General features: G+C 39.8%; 1 protein-coding gene across 2 annotated transcripts in view; it reads right to left on the bottom strand.

Annotated features, from left to right (window-relative positions):
- JAG2 (jagged canonical Notch ligand 2) overlaps nt 1-23,798 on the bottom strand; it is a 68,519-nt gene that overhangs the window by 28,941 nt on the left and 15,780 nt on the right. For both annotated transcript variants that reach the window (XM_063159803.1, XM_063159804.1), the window contains exons 3-5: nt 13,649-13,703; nt 6,814-7,068; nt 5,792-5,852 (exon numbers count right to left, since the gene is read on the bottom strand). In XM_063159803.1, the coding sequence (XP_063015873.1) occupies nt 5,792-5,852; nt 6,814-7,068; nt 13,649-13,703 (371 nt within the window). The remainder of the gene's footprint in view (nt 1-5,791; nt 5,853-6,813; nt 7,069-13,648; nt 13,704-23,798) is intronic.

Below are 23,798 nucleotides of genomic sequence, written 5' to 3'. Positions count from 1 at the left end.
AAAAGATACAAACCTTTCCCTACAAACATTTTTCTCCTCTAATAAAGGAAGTTATTGAAAGCTAACAGTCTCACTCCAGTACTTTGTAGAACTCCAGTATTTTGAGAACAAGTTAAAAGAGGGGATGGTTCAAAAGTTTTTAGCCAAAACATCGCTCAGTTAAGTTACATAAGTGGCTCTAAGGGTGTGCCTGTATTTGCATTGGTTCACACCAGGAACATGCTTTTTACGTGAACTGCCCGATCATTCCTGTTGCTGGTGTGTTAGTTCACATCACAGAGCTGTTCTGGAACAAAGGAATTGGATTCCTCTTAGGTTAAACTAAGGTAACATCAGACAATGTATGCCAGGAGCACACCCAATGTGTTCCAGCTGCAAACAGGCACTCAGGCCACAAGAACAGACTAGAGAGTCTAAAATTAAAAGTCCTGAAGTGTTTGGAGTGTGATATTGAGTTCTCTGCACTGCTTTGATCTGCTGTTCTAGTTCAGCTGCTCTCCTCCACACTGCTGCAGACACAAGTTCAAGCACTACATGTTTTTCCTTCCTGCACACCCACTCACCTCTCCTGGATGCAGATCCACCTTTAGGATATGTTCTATACCCTCCAACCCACTCATGCAGAGCATGCCTCAGTTCCTTGACCAATAAAGAAGCAAAACATGAGATTCTTTATGTAACTTAAGGTGTCTACTTGTGAAAGGCTTGCCAACATTCCCTAAGGGCTCACCATTAGGACATAAAAGAAAAAAAAAAAAGCACACTAGTTGTAACACCAGGCAGGAGAACTCAACATGTGCAAAGACACAGCAATGGTAAGACTTTTACAAGATCTTGGAGACCTGAAGTTGTGATAGGATATCTTACACCAAAAAGGAGACAGGAGATGTCCCAGTCATGGTACCAAGTGCAGGGCCAAACAGCAGCCTCACACTTTTTAGGGATCATGGGCAGTGCAGCATTGCTGGAATTGAGCTGGTCAGATGCCAAAGCAGCTAAGCACACTGCTCCAACCAAGTTTTTTTTCTAGTTTACTGCTCAGAGCAGCCTATGAGATTTCTAATAATTCCATTCAGGAACACCAGTGAAAGATCCCCATCTCTTACCTTCTCCCAATTGTTAGAAGCTGGAATTTTATTTCCTTTTTCTTTCAGCTCTATAGGACCTTCTGCTAGTCCTCTACAGTCTTTCAATAACAACCTGTTTTGAAAAGCCTCACCAGATCACTTTATACCCAAGAAGGAATTTACAAGAATCCAGATGTTGGGTTTTTTTTTTAATAAAATGTTTAGACATAGTTCCCCAGGATTGATGTTAAACATGTTATCCACCCAACTATTACAAACCACAAGTGAGACATCAGTGATATTGGATAGCCTCTGAGAAGTCTAAGATTTAACAAAGACTCACTAGAACACTTTTTACACCACCAATACTCCAGGTAGTTGTAGCTCATTTTGCAGCTCCAGCTTTTCTGCATCTCTAAAGAAAGTACTGGATAACAGCTGAGCAGGGTGTGTAAAGTGACAGATGAAGGGAGCAAAATCACTTGGGAGATGCCTACAGCCTTTGCAGGCACTGCAGGACTGCTGAAGGGGAACACAAGGACTACAAAAGGCATGGCATGGGCAGAAAGCTTGAGAAAACTTTTTCCATGGGGCAAAGATAAGGTACATGTTCTAGAACTATCTGTGACAGTTTTAGTTTTACAGTTTTGGTGATTTTATGTTTGTTTGGTTTTGTTTAAACAAGTCAGTTCAAACCACACAAACCTTAATTTATATTAAAAGTTCTTTTAAAAATAGTACCCTTGCTTGGTCCACCTTGCACAGAATTCACATTAGAGTACTATTAATGACCCCATTTCTAATTCATTTCAGTTAGTCTGCACACTCTAAAGAAGTTTTCATATCAGTTGTGGAAAGTAAGACTGGCATTTCCCAGGACAAAACCTGGCTCTTACCATGGCTGCAGAACACAAGCTGAGCAGTGTTAGGGATTCAACTTCTCTTGTTTTGTTTTCAGATGAGAAACCAACATTCAAAGGCAATAAGAAAAGTAGAAAGACTTCTGAAAATGCCACATCCTGGCAGGGCTATGACAATGTAAGCCAGATATGAGGCCTATCTGGACCTCAACCAAAGCCATAGCACTCTGGATAACAAGGAAGTGAAAGATTGAGCTGTTAAGCCTAGTGACAGCTTATGAGTGGTACCAAACATACCCAGGTCAGCAGTTTTAATCAAGGAAAGAGACTGTCACTGGTGGTTTCTTTACATTCAACTCTGCTAATTTCATGAGGTCATTGAACCCAAGCCAGATATGAGCCATTAGATCAAACTTCATTATCCTCTAGACAGCTTAATGGGATTTAACAAAGTACTTTAAATGATGCAAAAACATACAAAGAGTATCAGCATCAAGGCTCTGCAATGTTGTGTCTTTGATAATCCCTCCTATTTCTTTGGCCTGGTGAAGTCAATAAAAAAGAAAGACCATTTATCCTGCCACTACAGACCAAAGTTTATTGTCTTTCTTTATGCACTGTGGTAAAGACTGGTTTGTTTTCTCTTTGGGATGGTGGCATTCTTCCATCCTTGCAACATCAGCTAAGTTGCTTTTGATTTCCTCAAGGGTGTATTTTTTCATCTTTATTCAGGAAACTTTTATTTTTGCTGAATTGCCTCTACAATGACAAAAATACAACACCTAGACCCAGCCACACCACAAAATCATTTCCTACATCAGGTCATTTTGAGATTTCTGGTCATCCCTAGTTATTTTCCATTTGATGGAAACAAAGAAGAAATGGAAAAGCATTTCAACACTGTAACTTTGTCAAAGCATATGGGTACATGAACTTGACCAACAGATAATGCACACCCAGAACCAGTGACACAGCCTCTATTAACAGTCTCAGGTCATTCAGCTACTTCTGATTGTAGTGTAACTTTTAATCAAAGAATTACTCTAAATTACACTGGAACATAAAAGATGGAGGACACATCTTTTCTTGAGACCTTGGTTGAAGCCTTGGAACCTCTAAGTTAACTCCACATTTATGCAAGTTGAAGATGGAAGCCATTTTCCAGCTTTTCTATTTACTAATAGCACTGTAAGTTTTGGCAATGAAGTAGCTTTTGGCACCAGCTGGTTCCCAACTACCTCACACCCATATTTTTTCTCACATTTTCATTTTCTTTCTGAATTAAAAAAGGACATTGTTTTCACCTGTTAAATTACAGTGGCAGCTGTCCAGAAACCAGGATGAAGGAATCTAGATTAAAATTCAATAGCACCAAACATAGCAGTTTCTTTTAAATAACAGCTTCCTTTGTACAGCTGAAGATAAAGGTCATGTCTGTAAGCCTTGTTTATTTTTAGGCCAGCATCATTTTTCTACAGAAAATATTATCCATTTTGGTTAAAAGCAACATTTCCAATATAGTCTAATAACTATGACAGAGTACTATTTAAAAACACAATTTAAAGCCTGTGTGTGAACACACTCAAGCTACCAAATCACCATTAAAAATATAGCTAAGACCTTTCTGCAATATTACAAAGAGTAGCCACACAGAGAAAAGCCATTGTTTTCCTTCAGTTTGCTGATCACAGCTCTGACTTGAGCAGACAGGCATCAAGAAATGAGATAAACTGCACACAATAATCCACTATTCCTTCCCTCTGTGCTTTCTTCCAGGTGAGAGAATCACCCATGACAATAGCAAGATACCTGGACAGAGTCCTTCAGTAGATTCAGGGTTATTTTTGTGGGCTCAGTTTAACTGGGTGGATTGCAGGGGAACACCTGGATTTACAACCCCAAATGCTTCTTCCCATCAGCTCCAGGCTGCAAGGAAAGGCTTTGCCATGTGAGATCACCTGTTGACAGCCCCCTTGAAAAGGTAACAGCACCCAGGTTTTATATTCCCTTCTTGAAACCTCCCTCCTCCTTCTCCAGCTTCTGCCTTCTCACATCCAGCTGGTATCACAGAGAAAAGGAAGTTAAAAAGGAAACTACACCAACCCCCATTAAAAAAAAAACAAAACAAAAAAAAAAAAAAAAAAAAAAACCAAAAAAAAAAAAACGCAACCAAAAGTACTGCTTTGTACTTGTTTAAATCTGTTTCTTTTACATATTTAGTCAAAGACTTCTTGCATTCAAAAAGCAAATATTCACAGGCTCCTAGGATGCTACTTTGACACCTACAGGACACCAGAAACCCCTACATGAATCAAGATTCATTAAAATAGGCTCAAGGGGAACAAATGCATTCTTGGAAGGCTCAAGGGAAGGAGTGTTTCTTCTTCAGGCAGAAATGATACTGGTCCAGCTCTCAACAACAATCTCTACTTCTAACAAAAAATGCCCAACAGCAGTAGGAGCACCCAATAGTTGAAATCACAAGGAAGATACTTAGTGAAATTGAAAAATGACAAATAACTTTATATATAAATATTCTTACACAAAAGGGAACCCATCATTTAAACATCTTCCTTGAAAAAAAAATTTAAGCCATTTTTATAGCTTGAGAAGTGAAACCACACACAAACTGAAGTCCTGCACTTGAAATTTACACTTCTCAGTCAGACCAGAGGGCTACAACACAACAAACCTTCCAAGAAGTCAGCAGCATCTGATGCAAGTTTCAGGGCAGTAAGAAACCACTCTGTGCTGCAAGGATTTAAGGTTTGCTTTGTTATCTGCCATCCCCCAGTGTTAAAAACATGAGGTTCTGCAGCAGGATGAGACTTGTCTTCGTGTCACCTACCACAGTTCATGAACTGGCAGCTCAAGCCCAGCTAAGCTGGACTATCTGCATCCCATTTCTGCCACTTCTGTGGAGGCTGCAGTAGCCAGAGGGATGAAGCCAAATTGCCTTAAACTGTCACAGCTTGTCACAAAGTGGTATTTGTCAGCTCTCAGGGGTTCTGGCAGCCACAGCTCAGTTTCGCATCGTTCCAATCAAGCAGGTTCAACACAGCTCAATCAGGAACCACCATGTGAATCCACCCTTACAATGGTGCATACCACTCTAACCACAAATAAACTCAACTTCACACAGGATCCCAAACTTGCAAGTGGACCTGTCCCATTTCTTCAACAGCCAGAGTAAAAATAACACCCACTTCCCCTTGACCTACTACATTGAATGCCTGAACCTTTACAGGAAAACAATCAACTGCCCTTGCTATCACAGCCTGCTTCAGCTGCACCACAAAGTTAAGGGAACATTTCACTCTGTTCTCTCACATTTAGGGACCAAAAAAATTTACCTGGCGGAGAAAGTTTAGGCTGGGGTTGCTACTGTGTCTCTATTTTACCAAACCTCTTTTGTTCTTGAAACAGCAACATTTATATTTTGGCCATCAAAATGTAATTGAGTGCTCTAGGACTGTGAGCATTTGCTCCTCTAACAGTCCAAAGAGCAAGCTTTCCCTTTCCATTTGAGAGGAACAAATATATAGAGATTAAACATCCTAAAGATTTTGAAAATAATAATAAAAATATTGATTTTCTCATTCAATAAGTTTTGAACTACATGAAGCAAATCTGTTTAGTCCTATAGAGGCAAAAAATAGCATAGCATCACAAAACAGTTCAGAGTATATGCAGTTCTTAGACACAAGACCTCTACTTCAAATCCATTTCTATCCATGTTCTTGTACAGAATTTTTCCATTTCAAAGTAGACTTATTGAGAAGTAGCAATATACAACGAGGATACTTGAGAGATCAGTGCTTCCCCCCCCCCCCCAAAAAAAGATACTCAAGCATGCAGACTTACTTGCATTCCCCAGGTACACTGCAGCCCCCATGGAGCAAATTACATCCTTGTTTACACACAGCTGTAGACACAAAAAGATCTGGGCATCAGTCTGGGCAGCCAGGTATCCATTAGTGCAGCAGCAATCTGGAGCTCCTCAGGCAGGGCTCCTGTCATTTAGCCTGTCTGTTATGTGTGCAAAGCAGATTGCCTTTGCCATGTTCCAATAGTTGTTCCTTCCAGACAGTTATTTCACAGAACACAGCAGCATTACAGCCAAAAAGCTTTGCAGCAGGAGTGTCAGCACTCAAACTTTTATGAAATGCAGCTGTTTTTAAAACCTGGGGTAAGACTGGTATTATGCTGGAAATCCCAAACTTTAAGTGATACCTGACCTTGAGTAAGCTGTAAAAACAGTCCTTCCCATCATTAACAAGCATTTTATTGAAAAGGAACAGAAAACAAAACCAAAAAGCCCTCAGCAGAAAGAAGACTATATCAAATAATTTTAGCCCTAATTACTGAAGGTAAAATGCAGAGCTATTTGATTGAGTGGTACATTAAAAGACACAACTACACTTTAATTTCTGTTCCCATTAAGAGCTATCAAAAAGCTTTCAGCTTTGCACACTTTTCACTTAAAATTGTTTCATTTGCAGAAACAGTGTTATGGGTGCATTGTTACAGCATTGAAGTCTACTGTGTAAGTGATGATATCACTTCAATAAAATCTTACATTAACAGATGTAATGCATCATTTTGCTTTGAAAGAACACCACCATTGAATAAAGTCAATTAGTAAATGGATGTTTCCCTGAATACTAGATTTGTTCAGGTATATTCACAGCATACATCAGAAGCACTGTATCCTGTGCTCCACTTTTCACTGAGAATGTTTAAATTAAAGATTTGTATTGATAGGACGAAGCCTGTAAGTCCTAAAATTAATATGCTACAGTACTGACACCACAGAAGTACCTACTGCAGTTTACACCTATTCTACCTACACCAGGGCTAATCCAAGACAAAACAAACATATTTACCTTGTTTGCATTCTTCTCCCATCCAACCTTCCATGCAGGCTTTGTTTCCATTTTGATCACAAGTGTAGTGACCAACAAAGTCATCTCGAGGGCCACAGAACTTGTTGCACAGAGCACTGTAGTAATTTTCATCACATTTCACCCTTATTTGCACTTCAAAGTGAGCAACAGGACCATTGATCTGCAGGGTCTTCCATCGATCTTCTGGGTTGATCATGCCAGCATGTGCCACTCGCTCTATCAACAAGTTTTCACCTTTTTGGAAAGAAAGGTAAATTCAACAGGGGGTTAAGTTTGACAGCACACAAGGACATATGGAATCCAATCAGAAGTACTCAACTGGTTAAGGGAAAACCAAGCAAAGAAAATGTTAAGATGATAAAGATCTACTGTATAACTGAATTTTCCTTTGCCTTGCAAAGTTCATTACAGGAAGGCCAATTTAAAAAAGTGTCCCAAAGGAAATATTAAAAAACCCTGGAACATAATCCATAGGAAATAGCTTATTTTTCAAGGCAGCCAAACATACCACACCCACATGCTGACAACTAGCAGCTTTATCTTGATCTGAGGCTCTTCTTGCCTCCTTTTTGTTCTTATAAAATTGCAAGATCTGCATAATTTCATAGCTGAGATAAAGTTCTCTGCTGTGAGCTTAATTTAAAAAAATAAAGCAAACCACAATCTATTAAATTTGCTGCAAAATTACTGAGCATTAGTGAATGCTCCTTTAGGCTTGCATTATATACATAAACTAGCTTGTTCCCATTTTATTATTCACTTTAAAATAAAGGCAAAACATCTTTAACAACCATGCCATAGAACACTAGACAGCTAATGTTTGACATTTTGAGAAGAAATAAACAAGTGAACTCAGGATTGTCAAGGGCCATTCTCAGCTCTGCATCCTCCTTATCCTCAGCCCCAGGGGAACTCCTGATAACTGTGATCCCTGTTGCAGCACACTCTGTGAGCATCCTGCCTTGTCCCCATGGAAAGCAGCAGCTCTGCTACTGCCAGGCTCCTCTCACTGAGGCCAAACCTGCACAAAGAATTACACATCCCAGGGGAAAAGAGGATTCTAGGCTGTAACACTACAGAAACTGCCAACACTAAGTATTGTCATTTACATAAATATCCATTTTGTATCTTTATCCATGTAATTCTTTGTATAGAAGCTTCAATACCAGGAGGTGAGACAATTATAGCCAGTACAATGAAATGACAAAATTGCTTCAGCAAATATTAAGAATAAGCAAAGCTTGGGGATTGAGGTAAAGGCAGACAGTGAGCAACTCCAGTGGCAGGAGTTTTCGAATGGGTTCACCATTCAAATCTGGTACCACCCTGCTGTAGAGCTTTTCTGGGTGACTGCAAATTGCATCTGAACTACAAATGCTATTCAAGGATGAGAAAAAGTTACACAAGCTTCACTTGAACATATTAATTTCATACACATTTATGAAATAGCTGTAATATTGCCAGCTTAGAGCTTCAGCACTCATTTTCTTTATTTAAAGACTCTGTAAAATACATGTTAAAAGAAATGAATAATCAAAAACTTGCACACAGCAAGAGGCTGAGATGATAGTGAGATAAAGCCTGAATTTCAAATTATTAACAGTATAGAACAAGCCAAGCTGGTAGCAAGCATTTCTAAGCTATTACCTTTAGCAAACTCATTTTACCTACCCAGTTGCTTTCTAGAACTCATTAACCTCATATGTTTAGAAAACAAAACCCAAGGAGTGACTGTTTCTCAACCAGAACATTATTGACAGTTTAGAGGAATCCTGTGCATTTCTTAGTAAAGTGTTTTCAGCTGCTCCAATATTAAGAGAAAAGAATAATTACAGAAGTATCAGACTCTCCAAAGTATCTTCCCTTCTTGGCATCTTTTCCAAGCTTGTTTCTATAAAAATGCTTCCTCTTGAAATTAAAAAACATTGAACTTAAAAAGAATCCCTTTTAACTAAGCATTGAAAGGTACTCCAGTTTTTAAGATCTCACAGTATCTCTCTGCTTTATTATTAAAAGTGGTATTGCAATGTATAAGCTGTAAGTCATGCTTGCTTGGACTAGACTGCATGAAACATTTTATGGCTGGCCAAGACACACTGAAGCCTATCCCCCTTCTTTAACTCCCATTCCTGTGCAGAAGCTGCTCTGTCATCCAGCAGCATGTGCAAGATAGAAAAGGCTGCCTGCATTTTATTTTTGATCAACAGAATATTTACCACACCAGTCACCACTACAAGTTGAATTATTAGATAGAATCACAGAATTTTTTAGGTTGGAAAAGACCTTTAAGGTCATCAAAGCCCAACCATTAACCCAGGACTGCCAAGGCTAACACTAAACCATGTCCCCAAATGCCACATCCACACGTGTTTCAAATACCCCCAGGGATGGTGACACCACCACTTCCCCAGGCAGATCTCAGCATCCTTTAATAATCTTGTTTTCCTCCATTGACTATGGAGAAACTATAAAGGAAAACATGCTGAATCACTGGATGGTCAAGGAAAATTGAACCAAATACACATTGTGGAGCTGCTTCTCTGCTGTAAAAGCAACATAGGCTCCTTATAAACAGCTGCAGCATCCACTGCTGTGAAAGCATTTCCTCTAAGTGCATCAGATGGACTGAAGAACAGATCCTGAGATTAAAGAAGTGGCTCATATAATAAAATTCTTATCAGGCATCTTCAGGCTAATGGAGATTCATCAGACCCAGTTAACTGGAACAAGCATTACAGCTACTGCAAATATACCTATGCAGAACAGACCTCTTGATACCAGGGGTCAAGAACAAGGGAAATAACCCAAGAGTGCTCTTTTTATCTTTTTGAACACTCCAACTTTATCTTCACAAGCTCCTCTGAAAAGGAATGTATTCAGAGTCTTAAGGGTTTTTCCTCAAGCTTGTATCAGTACAGGTAGGGTTTAACAGCCTAAATAAGCAAGCCAGGTAATTTACCCTGAGCCACAAAAGGCATGAGGGAAGCAGCTCCAAATCATTTCATTTCTAATGCTAAATTCTTAAGTATCAGAGTAAGTATGAGAGTTCTGTTTAACTTCAAATTTAACACTGATCCTTGTTAGAAGGTGCATCTTCCTGAGAGATCTGTAAACACTGGGAGGAACATGTTTGTCAAGGTTTCTCCTTCCTCCCCCACAATACCAGAGCGTGTCTGAAGAGATCCAGCCTCTCACACCTAACTGTTTTGATGAGACAAGTTTGCTCCCTGCATCTGACTCTGCCATAGAAGTTCACCTAAGAGGTTCACACTTCTTATTTTAGCTCTCAGTAAAGGCACAACTGAATTTCTCTGTTTATTGGTCAAAAAAGCATCATTCATTACTCAAATTTACATACACACAAACAGCCCGCAAGCAATTTCCTTGATTAACAGGTTTTCTACAAGCCTCTCTAGAAAAGCAGATACTGGTACAGATGTTTGCATAAAAGGAGATAATGCCTAAAAGCTATTTCTTTAATTAATATTCCCAGAGAACCTGATTTTTGGAATAGAAAGCCTTGTCTGAAGAGTATTTAACTGTGCAGTACACAAATAAGAACACTGCCCATCAGCACCCCAACCCTTTGCAGAGGTCAGACATTCCCAACAGGGCTGTACAAAAGGGGATGCTGGCAGTTGTTTGTAAGGGAACACAGTGACATCACATCAGCTTCACACCCAAAGGAGCAGGAGGTGCCCCTCTCAGGAAGCACATTCTCTTCAGCAATATCTTTTGAGCACTATGGACAGACGAGTCTCCTACAGGTTAATGGGAAGGACCAAAGCAACCACTGCATGCCTGCAGCAGACACAGAGTCAAATGGAAAGTTACTTCCCATGTGAAGATGCCAGCTTGCCTTGTCAAGGCAGGGCTGGGTTGGGCATTGCCCAGAGCTCTGCTGAAGTCTGCCAGGTCAAGTGACTTACCTGGGAAGTGGAGCTGCTGTGACAGATGACAGTGAGCAGGCCCTCTGCAGTGACTTTGTATCTAAGCCAGCTTCCTCTCCCACTCTTCCACCCTCCCAAAGCAAACAAGTGGTAACGCTACACTGCCACAAGGTTACCCCTGAGCCAACCCTGCTGCACACAGGAGGAGAAAAACACACCAGCAGTTCAGGAACTGGGGGTGAAAGACCCTCTAGGAATTTGTACAGGGGAAACATTTGCTGTGGCAGACTTGCTCTTGAGATGGTACTTTACAGGTCAGCTCTGAGTCCCCCTCCCCTCACTGAGTGCAAGAAGAATGCAGGATGCTTGGACACAGGGAGGGAACAATGACAAATGCTCTAGAACCCTCAAGTTGTTCAGTGAAAGCCTCTCTGGGTTTTAGGGGAGGTTTTTTGTTTGCTTGTTGTCTTGTTTGGGTTTTGTTGTTTACTTTTGTAGTTGCTGTTGTTTTGGTTTTTAATACCCACTTTAGAATCCAAGCTGGAGCACAGACCCTACTTTTAACTTTCAGCCTTACTCATCCCCATTAAAGGAAAGCAAAACCTGACTCTAGAACTAATTAATCAGTTTATAAACAGACTCTGGCAATTACTTTGATTAATCTATCTTACAGTAGCAACAGAAGATCCATGTAATCTGATCCCCAGATCAGCACAGCACTCAGGATTGACAGGGAGTTAAGCTTTCCACAGACATTCACTTCACCCCTCCAGGACCAGATATGGTCTTTTCTCTGGAGGAGCTGCTGTATTCCCTTTAACATGTGAATTTTTAGTGATCTGTGCCTGTTTGGCAGTTGGGTGGTGCTTGCAAAAATACATCTTTGAATTGAAGCATCTTTGTGTCTCGACAGATTCACAAGGCAAAACCTACTGCCAAGATCCTTCAAAAAAGAGAAAACCTTCAGCATTAAGGAATTCTTCCTAGGAATCCTATATGCAAATCTAAATTGAAGCACAGCTAAGAAACACATCTCTATCACAAAATCAGAAAACTGACTACAGAAACATTAAACCAAGACAAGCACTTCGCTAGTCTTCTGCCAAATTACAGGCCAAGAAAGCCTTCCTAAATTCACCTGACAAGCCTTCAAGCTTTCAGCTGCAATACAGCTTTGCAGTACCTCTCTCTGGCAGCCTAAATTAAAGGGAAGTTCACTTTCCATCAGCAGTTTCTCATAGAGCTAAACTGTAATCTGACACTTATATACTCTCCCACAGTTCATAGAAACTGTTAATTTAAGGAGATGGCACACTGGGCCTCCAGAAAACACTCTATATCCTGTTGGCCTCAAGTTCAGGGAAAAAAAAAATGCAAGTAAAGAGATTTGTCAGAGCTTGTTAAACTAAAAAGCATAACAAAGACCTAACACAAGCCTGAGATGACTGTCTTCTTATCAAGTGTATTCAAAAGAAATCTGGGGTTTAAAGCTACAGATTTGCAAGAGGATTCAGCAAATTCTAAGAAATTAACAATACTATTATTTATTACAAAGCTAAATAAAAAATTAAATCCAGCACTTGAATGCATACAGATGATTTACAGGATAGGCTGTCTCTATGTTCAGTCCTTTCTACAACATCTCATGACTTGATTTGCCCTCTGTAACAAGACATGAATATTCTAATATTTGCTGTACTAGCTGTACCCAGATAAATTATTCCCAAGCTGGAAACCATTTATATTAATTAACACCACATAGTATATTTTAAACAAAGCATTCAAGAGGATTCCTCCAATCTGTTACTATGTAGGATGTCTAAATTTATTCAAGATTTGGGCTCAGTCTGCTCAGCACACAAGATCTCATTTTGAATACCACACCCAGCTTTAGGAAGTGCCATTCAAGAAGGCTGTGGACAAGCTCAACTGAAGGGCTGCAGCAACATTAATCAGAGATGTAAAGAAAACACAGCCAATAGACAAAGGCCAAAGGAGCTGTTAAACAAGACAAGTTTAACTCCAACAGAAAAAGGGTTCAGGTAGCAGTTAAACTAAATACTTATCATTACTAATACAGAATCTGATGATGATTTGGGACATATGTAACCTTTTCACTATCTTAATGCTCAAACACCTTCCCCTACACTGATCCCAATTGAAATGAAACAGTCCATCAATAACCACAATGCAAGCCTGAGGTTCATGTCTATCTTGTAGCCAGAAGTATTGGTTATTTTAGGACATATTTGTAAACCATTTACAGAGTGTAGGTTCAAGCTGGAGTCCTGCTTTAGCAGCATTCTGGCAATCAGCACCTTGATCTGACTTTGAAATATTTATAAAATAATCTTGCTTTCACTTCAGATCAATAACCCTGCCTTGACAATGAGTATTACCTTGCATTTTCAGTCTGCAAATGCTAAGCTCCAGTACTTGAGAAGAAACAGAGAAGGGATCATACCATTATTTAGAACAATTTCAACAAAAACATCAAGTACTTTTCTTATGGGGAGCAAGAACGTTTAATTGCTCACATGATCATGGAAATTATTGCATAGCTTGATCACAAGCAGACTGAGGAGAATTTGAAGTGCAACTCTACAGATTATCTTCCTTTTTCTAAAAAATAAAGGGTCTACCATGATCTGTAAACATTTTTAGAACTAATTATCAAGAGTCATTGTAATTACATCCTTTTTTACAACTGTCCTTCTTTTTCCTATACTGCAATAATTTTTCACAGTTCCTAACCCAATACTCACTGTTTGGATTTGTACATGCCCTTTACTCTGACATCAGCTTTGCCTAGAGCTGATCTGGAGGGATGGCTGATTGCAGCAGGATACAATTTCCCCCCTCCCCAGTCTGCACACATACAGCACAGAATAAGTACAAACTCCAAGCTTTACATAAATACTCACCAGCTTTTGTATCATTATCCCAATCCCATGCTTCTAATATTAATGTGAACGACCTCTGAAAAAAAACAAGACACCAATTAGACAGTAATAAAAAACTGTTATAAGCAGACAAACTGATTTGAAATAAGCAGATATTACTGCTACAAGAAAGCCAACTGAAAGCAGTACCAAATTTCACTTCTCTCTTGTCATGTGAAAGCCCTTGAAAGCATCTTCTCAAAAGCATGAAATATAACAGCATTAAACATTGTGGGACAAGCCATGCTACCAGCAAAACAAAAAAACATTCCATGCACAAACACACACATATTGAGGACTGAATTATTATTACTCTCCTCCCACTGCATCTAATTCTCAGCTTTGCTTAGCCACAGAAATGCTCTTCAGAAGGAGCCCTAAAAGGTTTAAATGAAATGAGGTTCTGAACCTTGGGAAACAGCTGGGATATTTAAGAATTAAACAACTGAACCACCTCCCCTAAAATGGAATGAGAGCCATTCTTTAGAAAGCACATGAAAGACTAAGTCTGTACCAGATCTGTTTTACAGAAAAACATATCAAAAGAAGAAATACACAATTCACCCTGCATCCATCAAAAATTTAGACTTCTTTCTCATGAAAGGGTAGCATAAAAAACAGAACTACAAAAGACACAGGAGAAACAATTATTACAGTAAGCACACCTGGCACTGTACTTTTCCCTGAGGAAAGAAAAAACCCATGATTTCAGACAGTTCTTAAATGATTTAGAAAAAACAAGAAGCCTTTACTTCACTAAACCAAGGCTTCAGGCATTTTTCTTGGTTTATGATCAAAAACGTAGGACAGATGTTAATATTCAAATACTAAACTTATTTAGAAAAAAGTTATGCATACAGGTAAATTTTAACTGCTTTGAGTTGAACAAGAATAGCTGTCAAACCATTCAGCTTTGATAGTTTCCAAGTGCTACAAGTAACATTGAGAGCCTCACATACATTCAAAATCAAGGTAAAACCATCAAGAACAGAAAAGAGTCATTGCAGCACTATCCTAAAATCCTCCTATACACATCTTCATACAGAGCCAAGCCCTGATGTGTGCACAGTTCACAGCCTAATGCTCTATAAATCTACATGGGTATGGGGACATTCAGCCAAGAAATTGCAAGAACCCTCTTTGGAAGAGGATTCTGTAAGAATTCAGCCATCTTTCACAGGGTCATTAGGACTATTTTAGTGCTACATCAAGAGATGTGTGTTTTAATTTTGAGATAGCTCCTTATGTGCTTTACACACCCCTCAGCTCCACACCAAGGAGGGTTGATCATAACACTGAAACCTCCCCATTTTAGAGCAGCAGCAGCAATAGGATCAGTGCAGCACCCCAAGCAGAAGGGCTCCCTGTTTGAGGTCCTCCATGACTGCAGCACAATCATTCTACTCAGAACTAATGCACTTAAGTGTTTATTTTCCACTGCTCAGTTACATTAACATACAAACCACAACTCAGCCTTAGAAAACAAGTCTTTCTACTGTGTTTTAAGCTTCAGACATATACTAGGGAAGATAATTTTACATCACTGAAACAGAAACAGGTTTAGTGGTGATTATTTAGATTAGACTAAAGAAAGGAAGGAGAAAGGGAGCTCAGCAGTGACCATACTGGACAGAGACATACTTGAGCTTGCACTGCCCTTGGAAATGGAGAACTGAGAGAGATCAGTTGAGAAAGCAAAGGGCAAAAGAAAGCAAAAGACAGCACAGCTCAACTCCATCCAACTTCTAAAGATAAACACTAGCAGAACATTTTAGTAGCTTCACCCTCCAAATCCCTGCACTCCCCAGTCTCAGCACTTAGGAAAGCAGACAGGATTCTACTGTACTCTGAAAACATTACCTGCAACCCCTCTTCCTAATTGCTACCTGAAAAAAAACACCCACAGATTGAATAGTTGAAAAAATAAGTTCTATATAATACTGCCCTAACATCATCTTCTGGCAACAGCATGTCTCCTTATGTTGTATCAAAATTATTAACTAATCCAAAATTCTGCAAATCAATACAAAGTCCAAAGTTATCCACATCTTCCACTTTTAACTACTCACCTTCTAACATTTCCCTCAGTTTTCCTTGTTCCATTGATTTGTATTGGAAGTATAGACCAGTGCTCAAGTGCTTCCAAGATGTCCATTTACTTATGTAAGGGCTGGTCTTTCCTACTGCAAATTGGCTGTTACATCTGACTGCCCACAAAAGGCAGCAAAAATTTAACATGGATGTGCTGTCTTAAGAAACAGACCAGTCATCTATGCTTTCCCATCATACCATTTGAAAGCAGAGTTGTATCTGTACTCAGGATGCTAAGGAATTTTGATGGGTAAAGAGCTGCATGCAATGCACTGTTTCAGCACGATTGTGCTGGACAGTGTGAATGAGGATAAATAAGCATTTTAAGACGCTTAAGACAAGAAATCCCACAGCTCTGCTGGCAAACCTCATGGTCTAAGTTGGCACAGTCTCTGGAGCAGAAAATACTGCTTTATGATCTAACAAAAACTTAATAGCACATCATGAGCAGCTATGGCTCTGGTGCAGAGCTGCTCCTCCAAAATGTGGAGGAGCCCACACAGCTCATGCTGCCTCCTCGTGGCTTTGCAAGCCCCAGGTCCCACAGGCCTGGTCCCCAGCATTTGCTTTGACCTTCTTCCCAACTGGTCAAGAACCACAGCCCAGCTGTAATAAGTTTAAAGAACCTACACAGCAAAGAGAAGACAAAGCCTTTTAAATCCTTTCACTTCCCTGTGCCTACTTTTATGGGTGACCAGGCTGGCACTTGGCTGTTCACACATGAGCAAGAATTTGGGGTGTAAGCTTTCAGGAAGGCTTGCAGTCACACTTGCAGGAGATTAGAGATGTTAATCAAATGACATTACACAGTATTGATAGACAAATCTGTATTTACTGGACTGTCAGTTTCAGCTGGGACAGTTCTCAGTTGTGCAACTTCTGCTCTCTGCTGAGTTTACACAGCCACCCATTAAAAGCCCCAAACAGACACAGCAAGAATGCAACTGTAAAACTGATTTTTATGGCTATTTTACCTGTGGAGAAGATAGTTAAGGTTACCAACCCAACCTGTCACCCTTCCTCATCTCCAGCTGGCCAATAACTTGAAAGAGGAATTCCTCCCTGTGGTAGTGCAATGGATCATCACATAACTACTGCACCTCAAAAGAGAAAACTGGTCCTTAACCCACTTGTTCAAAAAACTCAGTCTTCCCACTACCACATGTACCAAGTCTTGCACTAGATCTGCTTACATGTCTTTGAATTTTGCACTTCACTGTAAAACAACAGCTGAAAACTTACAAAAAAGAATCTGTGTTACTAAATATGTTCATAAAATGCAGCACTGAGAGCTTCCCAGTTATGGCTCAATTATCAGAAACACATTTTACTACCAAAATGATTTATTAGTGGAAATTTTAACATACATACATTCACCCTGAGTGTAAACCTACCTAATAACCAGAATAAGAACAGAAGTTTAATAACACTAATGGATATAAGTTTTAAAGGATATTTTCAGCTTCACACTGGCCATACTCATTTTATGAAAACTCTACCATCAGCTGACATTAGTCACATCTGCACTCTTCTACAGCAAGTCTTAACACAAACTAACCAACACATCCACTGACACCAGCTGCAAGTAACTCCTCTATAGCAGACACATTGACACCTGATATCTTTCTTAAATTGTGCTTACAGAAATCAGCAACTGAACTTGCATTAATTTAGCTCTTGTCCAGAACCTAAGGAGTACCTATACAGCAAATATTTAACCCCTCACATCATCCAGCAGTGTCTTGGCTTTTTGATGTATCTTAAATATGAATAGACCTGCTTGAAAGTTATTTAAGAACATGTTTTCCACAGAGATGTAAGTGTGCTCAAGTTCATGCATAAATCTAACAAAAAACACTACAAAAGTATCCTAAAAATGTCCCAAAATCATGAGCCTGACACATAATACACACACACCACCACACCTTCTGCTTTAACTTGCACACAACTCTTGCTGTAGGCTAATAGAACAGCAGGACATGTATATTCCAGTCTGCTCTGATCTCTACAAAAAGCTTTGTGAAGTATTATCTGTTGCTCATTTCAACCAGTACTAGCAAAATATTTAGAAAATATTGTTAAAGTGGCCATGGCACTGATTTGAGGGGGAGGGGATGGGGGTATGGAACATACAGCACTGGAAACAGACTTGATTCTACTGACTCTGGTGATTAAGTTTATTTCTTAAAAGAATTAAACACACAATATCATCATTTGTGCTCATCACATCAAAACTCAGAAGATGTTAAAGGCTACAAGTCAGAAGAGCATCAGTGCACTTCTGCAGGAGAGCAGAGCTTATGCAAGAGCCACTCCGTAGGAGTTAGCTAAACAGATATGCCAAGTAGCTTGGAAAGATACAAATTAAGTCTGTTGATCCTGGTGATGCTGCCTCAGTTGTGTTTTTTTTTTCCTCAGGATTGGTGTTGACACAAGCAACTTCAAAGCATTATTCCTCTGTTTACACTAAACAAAACACTCCCCATACTATCCCAGAGACCTCCTTTCTGGGGAGGGGGGAAACAAGACCTGTAATATTGGTTTGGCACTGTCTTTTCATGAACTGTTACTATCACCTTGGTATCTGCAAATCAACATTCAAAAGGTAGGGGCTTTTTCTGGCAAACCAGTCACGTCAGAATTTTCATCCCAAGAGAGATGATCAATCTGATGGCAGCATTTTCAGTCAGGTATAGAACTTAAGAGTCTCCAACCCACAATGTGAAAAATGCCAAAGGTGAAGCGTGAGATGAAATCAATACTTGAAGTTTTCTGCATCAATAACATTCTACTGTCACTTTTATGCTAACAGGCAAGAAGTTATTAACTTCACATAAATAAAAGGACTGATTGGATTGTCTACACAGCAAAATTATTTAGGAACCAGCTATGAAGCAGAAAAAAGTGTTGCTCCTAAACAAATCCCAAGCCCACCTTATCTTCCTGATCTGCAGTCACACAGTAAATGCAGGGTCTCACCTCCAGAAAATACTGTTTCTTTTCAAACCTCAATGGAAACATTTGTACTCAAACATTTCAACTGCCCAAACACTGGATAGCCTAGTCTTACTGCAGGTTAATTTCTGTGACTTCTGGAACAAGCCACCACCAATATCTCTCACAGCCAAGACCATTAAGTCTTGATCAGCACAGTCAATTCTCACACTTGCTTTCATAAGAAACTTTGAGCCAAGTGAGACAAGCACAGGTCTAAGGGCTTGCCCCCTCTTTTTTTTTTTTTTTTTTGTTTCAGCACCTCTCCCCTCCCCCAGGCAGCCTGCTTGCCATGGAAAAAGCTGACTTCAAGGCAAGCATATTCCATTTCCTTCCCCAGGAACTCTGCAGCAAGTTCATACAACTTCCTCATGAATAACCCAGAGGTGGAAAATGAATAAGGAAAAAAATGAAGAAAAATTCTGAGATGATCTAGGACTCATAGTCAATCCAAGTCTAAGGGATGCAGGTTTATCTTTTAGAAACAGACATTATAAAGCCATAATAGGGACCTTTACTGAAGGAGTAAATCATCCCCATTTGGGGTGAACATGGGGGTTGGGGGACAGGGTAGAGGGCTTTTTCTGAAACTTGAAGGATATTTCAGCCACTTGCATGCAAGAAGCTTGTTTGCTGAATTCAGAGACCATCCGCCACCCAAAATCAGAAAGATGATCATCCTTTACATCTTCATTTTTCTTTTAAGGAGTGAGCATAGTGAGTCCTAAACCTTCCCATTGCAAATCAGGGCCAAACAACCCCATTTTATTAGGAGTGGAAAGCTGGGTTAGAGTCCTTCAAACATCAGCAGCAGATAGCAGAAAGCAGTTGAGCAAGTTCAAGTTTTCTATTTGAGAGCAATTAGTGCAGTTATACTCCTCTTGGCCCAGTCACAAAAGCAAGATGATGTTTACAAACTCTGGAGCCCTACTGTTGTGTGAGGGGAACTCTTTGTGAATTAGCCCCACCTGACAATCTTTAGGAAGTCTGCAAAACCAGGGAGGGCTGAGAGGGGCTATTTTTTGCCATGGTTAACAGACAACAGGCTGATATCACCTCCCACATGAGTCTGAACACTCATTCCACTCCTCCACCAAACTAAGCAAAACCTAAGCTGGAGGAGTGTGTGTGTGTGTGTGTGTGTGTGTGCATGTGGGGGTGGCAGAGGGAAATCTAGACTATTAAGATAATTTCATTGCAAAAAGAGCACAAATAAAAACAACAGGTGAATAAGAGTCAGTCCTGGAGTTAATATATTAAGTTTAACACCCAGGTAGAGACTCACTTCAGGTAAAGAAAATTACCCAGCAACTAGGTGGAGGTAATCCTATCAACAACCAGCTGCATGCATCTGAAAGATAAAACAACTTGAAGGAGGAACGCAAAGGGGTATTACAACATCTATTTGGCAGTGCCTAGTGTTTTACAAAACAGGAGCAGTGTGCTTCTCTCCAGGGTGATCAAACCACCAGGATCCTGACATATCTTACCAGAGAACACATTTGTAGTAAGATCTTTAGAAGTCTGAATATACTCTGATCCTCCTGCAGTGGCAGAATGCAGCAGGAGTTTCCCAGTGTGAAGGGGGTCTTTATATACCAAGGAACATCAAACATTTTGGCTGTGGAACTCTTAAAATCATCTCAGGTCACATACAAGCTTTAGCTAATGCCTGTAGGAAACAGAACCATTTTCACAAAAGCCCAAAATGCCATGACAGACTGGAGCTCCTCAAGGCAGGACATTAATGCAGTCACCTCAGACCACATAAAAGCAAAGTGAGAGCCCTCAGGAGATCCATCTGCATATGGGAAACTAAACCATGGGAATAAAGACTCCACAGCTTTCCTGTAACTTAGCACCCTAGACAGAAACTCAAAGCACATCTCAGCCAAGTCAACCTTGTGACAAATGGCAAGTCAGAGATGGCACATTTGGTTCAGCACTGGCCCTGACCTCTGATAGCACCTGTCAGAGAGCTGCTGCAGCCAGGGCAGCAGCATCCCTGAGGAAAAAGGAAACAGGCACCCCAGGAACAGTTTTCACAGCACCAGAAACAAGAAATCAGCTTCTCATTTAAAAAACCTGCAGGAGATGTGACCAGGCAGCAGTCATGGGAGGATTTCATCTGAAGAGGAGCTCATCTGCTGACTCCTCTCAGCTCCTGGAAGAGCCCCTCCCTGTTTTAAAGCAGTGCCTTTCACCATTACACACATAGCAGTAATGCTAGTCCAAGGGAACAGCAGTAATGCTTGCCTCTGCTTTTTATAGCTGTCTGCTGTTCATCCCCACCCTATCCATCCCCCATCCCCTGATTCCAGCATGTACACATCTCTGCTGTGTTCAGGGAGATTAAGTTCCAACTATGAAGTCTGAGCTGCCAACTGTGGCCACTTAAATTTCAGCAAACACCATAGGATTGACTTAGAAGTCATCTGTTTGCCATATACTTTCAGAACAACAAAAAAGACGCCATCAGTGAAAAATCAGCTACTCAGGACTCCATGATAACTTGCCTTTCTTGAGATTTTCCAGCAAGAAACAAGAATATCAATGTTTAATACCAACCCATGCTATAAGCTGTCAGTTTTCTTGAAACACTTCTATTGTACTGCAAATGCCTTCTGCCTATGCCACTCCTAGGCACCTCCTCTGTGACACAAGTCTCAACAAAAGTATTGGCTCATAAAAATAATCAATACATGAAGGAGAAAAGATGATTTTTCCCAAATGAATAAGCAAGTTTAATGCTTATGAAAAAATAACTAATTTCATCTTAGATGAATGACCAGTAACTTAATTCTAGTTACTAGAACAATTTAATTCTAGGTGGTCTTTCAAAAACTTCTTATCCTCATCTCTTTCCATGGTGTCTTTCACAATTCTTGTTGAATTCTGCTTTAGTAGGAGTACAGCATTGCAAATCTCATTTTAACTTCCAACCTTGTTGAATGTAAACTAATTTTCATAGAGCCCATCACAATCCTGGCTTAATGACACCTGTGACCTTGTTCTTCTGTGCAAATGTGTACTGATAAGCAAGGTTTCACTAAATAGATCTTTTGATAACCATAACCAGCTAGTCCTTCAATCCACCAAAGCCATGCAGCTTCTCCCAGCTAAGCGAGTTCCCTTCACAAACTCAAGTTCTTTGATCACAGAAAGAGATCTACCTCCCACTCTTTTCTGTGTCTTGACTACTTAGTATTTAGAAGTCTGTTGAAAAGAGCACCTTGGATAGGAAAAGAAGTTAGAGAAAAACAAAAATCTTCTAGGAGGGGGATTGTAGTACAGAGAAATGCACAAAGAAGTAACAAAGAATCAAGTTATTTCCATGAAAAAAAATGAAAGAATTGGCCAAAACTCCTCAGCCTGGAAAAGACACAACAGGAGTATGTGACCAAAGCTGAAATGCTTCAAATAGGCACCAGGGATGGGTCAGGAATAGATAATCTATTTCCATGGTCTTGGCAAGAACTAAAAGATAAGAAAGGAAGCTAACAGGAGTCATGGCCAGAAGCAATGAAGTCAGAGAAGACTTTTAGGCAGAACTTGGCAAAATCTACACACAGGTGGCCCAAGGGAAAAGTGGTTTTAAGAGTTTTGTGGGTCCAAGGGCAAACTGGCACAAATACTTTGGAGAGAGCAACCACAACTATTTCTGGAGGCTCTCATGTTGAAAACAAAGCTAGGGACAATGACAAGCAGTTTTCTATATTCTTGCCCTTGACATCCTATGAACATTGTTTTACATTCCCTGAACTCCAGTTCCAGTACAGGTGTGGTTTTGAAGCAATCATTTCACTTTTTCTGATGGCTGACATTAAAACAAGACAGTGCTAAAATTAATAAAACAATTACACTGTGCAACCTTGCACACTTGCCTGAGCCATTACCATCTATCCAGGATAATCAAAATTGTGACCAAGCAGTGCTTGAGGGAGAAAAGGAAGCCAGGAGACACAAAGCACAATTCTAAATCAAATTTATAATTTTATCTTGGAACTTCTATTTGAAAACCATGACAGAAAAAGACATAATAGAAAAATCTAATCATGATTCTCCTTTCTGCAACATTGAAATGTCACATGAAATAGAAGAAATGCAGAAATCACCAACCTATGCATGCTATTCAGTCAGGTACCTGTTGCAGTGAATGCAACAAATGCTATTCAGATAAAAGAGACAAGCTGAGCTAAATCTACTAACTCAGAGATCTTATTATTTAGAATAAAGGTTTAGAAGACTGTAGGCTTCTGAAACTTCCCCTGAGGAAATGGTAATCCAGACAGCCTTTTAATAGTGATTAAGTCAGGTGACACAAAGCAGAACATACTGTCATTCAAGGCAAGACAACAGAAATGCTCAAATACAGCAAGCACTTACTGCACTACAAGAAGATTGACAAGTGTCAAGTGAAAATAAAGCTTAATGATTTCATAGCAATTTTCACACAAAAATTCATCAGCACACTTGTGACAAAAAATCCTGGTTTAACTATAAGAAAAAAAAAAAACACTGCTTGTTTTGGAGAAGACTGGTATACCAAGGTTTACACAGAAAAATAACTGAAATAACTTCATAATTCCTCTCCAAACTTTAGCTATTCTATTGACACTAGCCAAAACCAATCCCTACAGGCTTCCACATGGCACAGATGAAGGGTAGTGCTATTCCTAATTAACCTTCCTCCACTGAGAAAGTGATTCTGCACTGTCTACGTGTGTCACTGAGCCAAGTGTCACACCAGCCACACATGTTATTCCATACCAGCTGAAGAGTAAGCAAGAAATACTTCCCCCATTAAAAGCTGGGCCTCTCAGCCACTCAGGAACCAGCCTAAGGAACAAAACAGCATCTTTATTCTCCAGAGAGAAATAGGGGAAGAATAGAATAGAAAAGGCAAAGATTGGTTTAGCATGACTGGCACAGAAGGCAAGAGCATCCTAGACAGTCTGGAAATTACAGCTAAAAATTGTTAGGAGTTAAAAGATGAAAGGGAATAAAAAGTAAAAAACACTCAAAGACTTGCTGCAGGACTTCCCTT

Source organism: Melospiza melodia, chromosome 6, assembly GCF_035770615.1.
Source record: "Melospiza melodia melodia isolate bMelMel2 chromosome 6, bMelMel2.pri, whole genome shotgun sequence".
NCBI lineage: Eukaryota > Metazoa > Chordata > Aves > Passeriformes > Passerellidae > Melospiza > Melospiza melodia.
The sequence above is the reverse complement of the archived record's forward strand: the minus strand, read 5'-3'. Positions and strand labels throughout refer to the sequence as shown.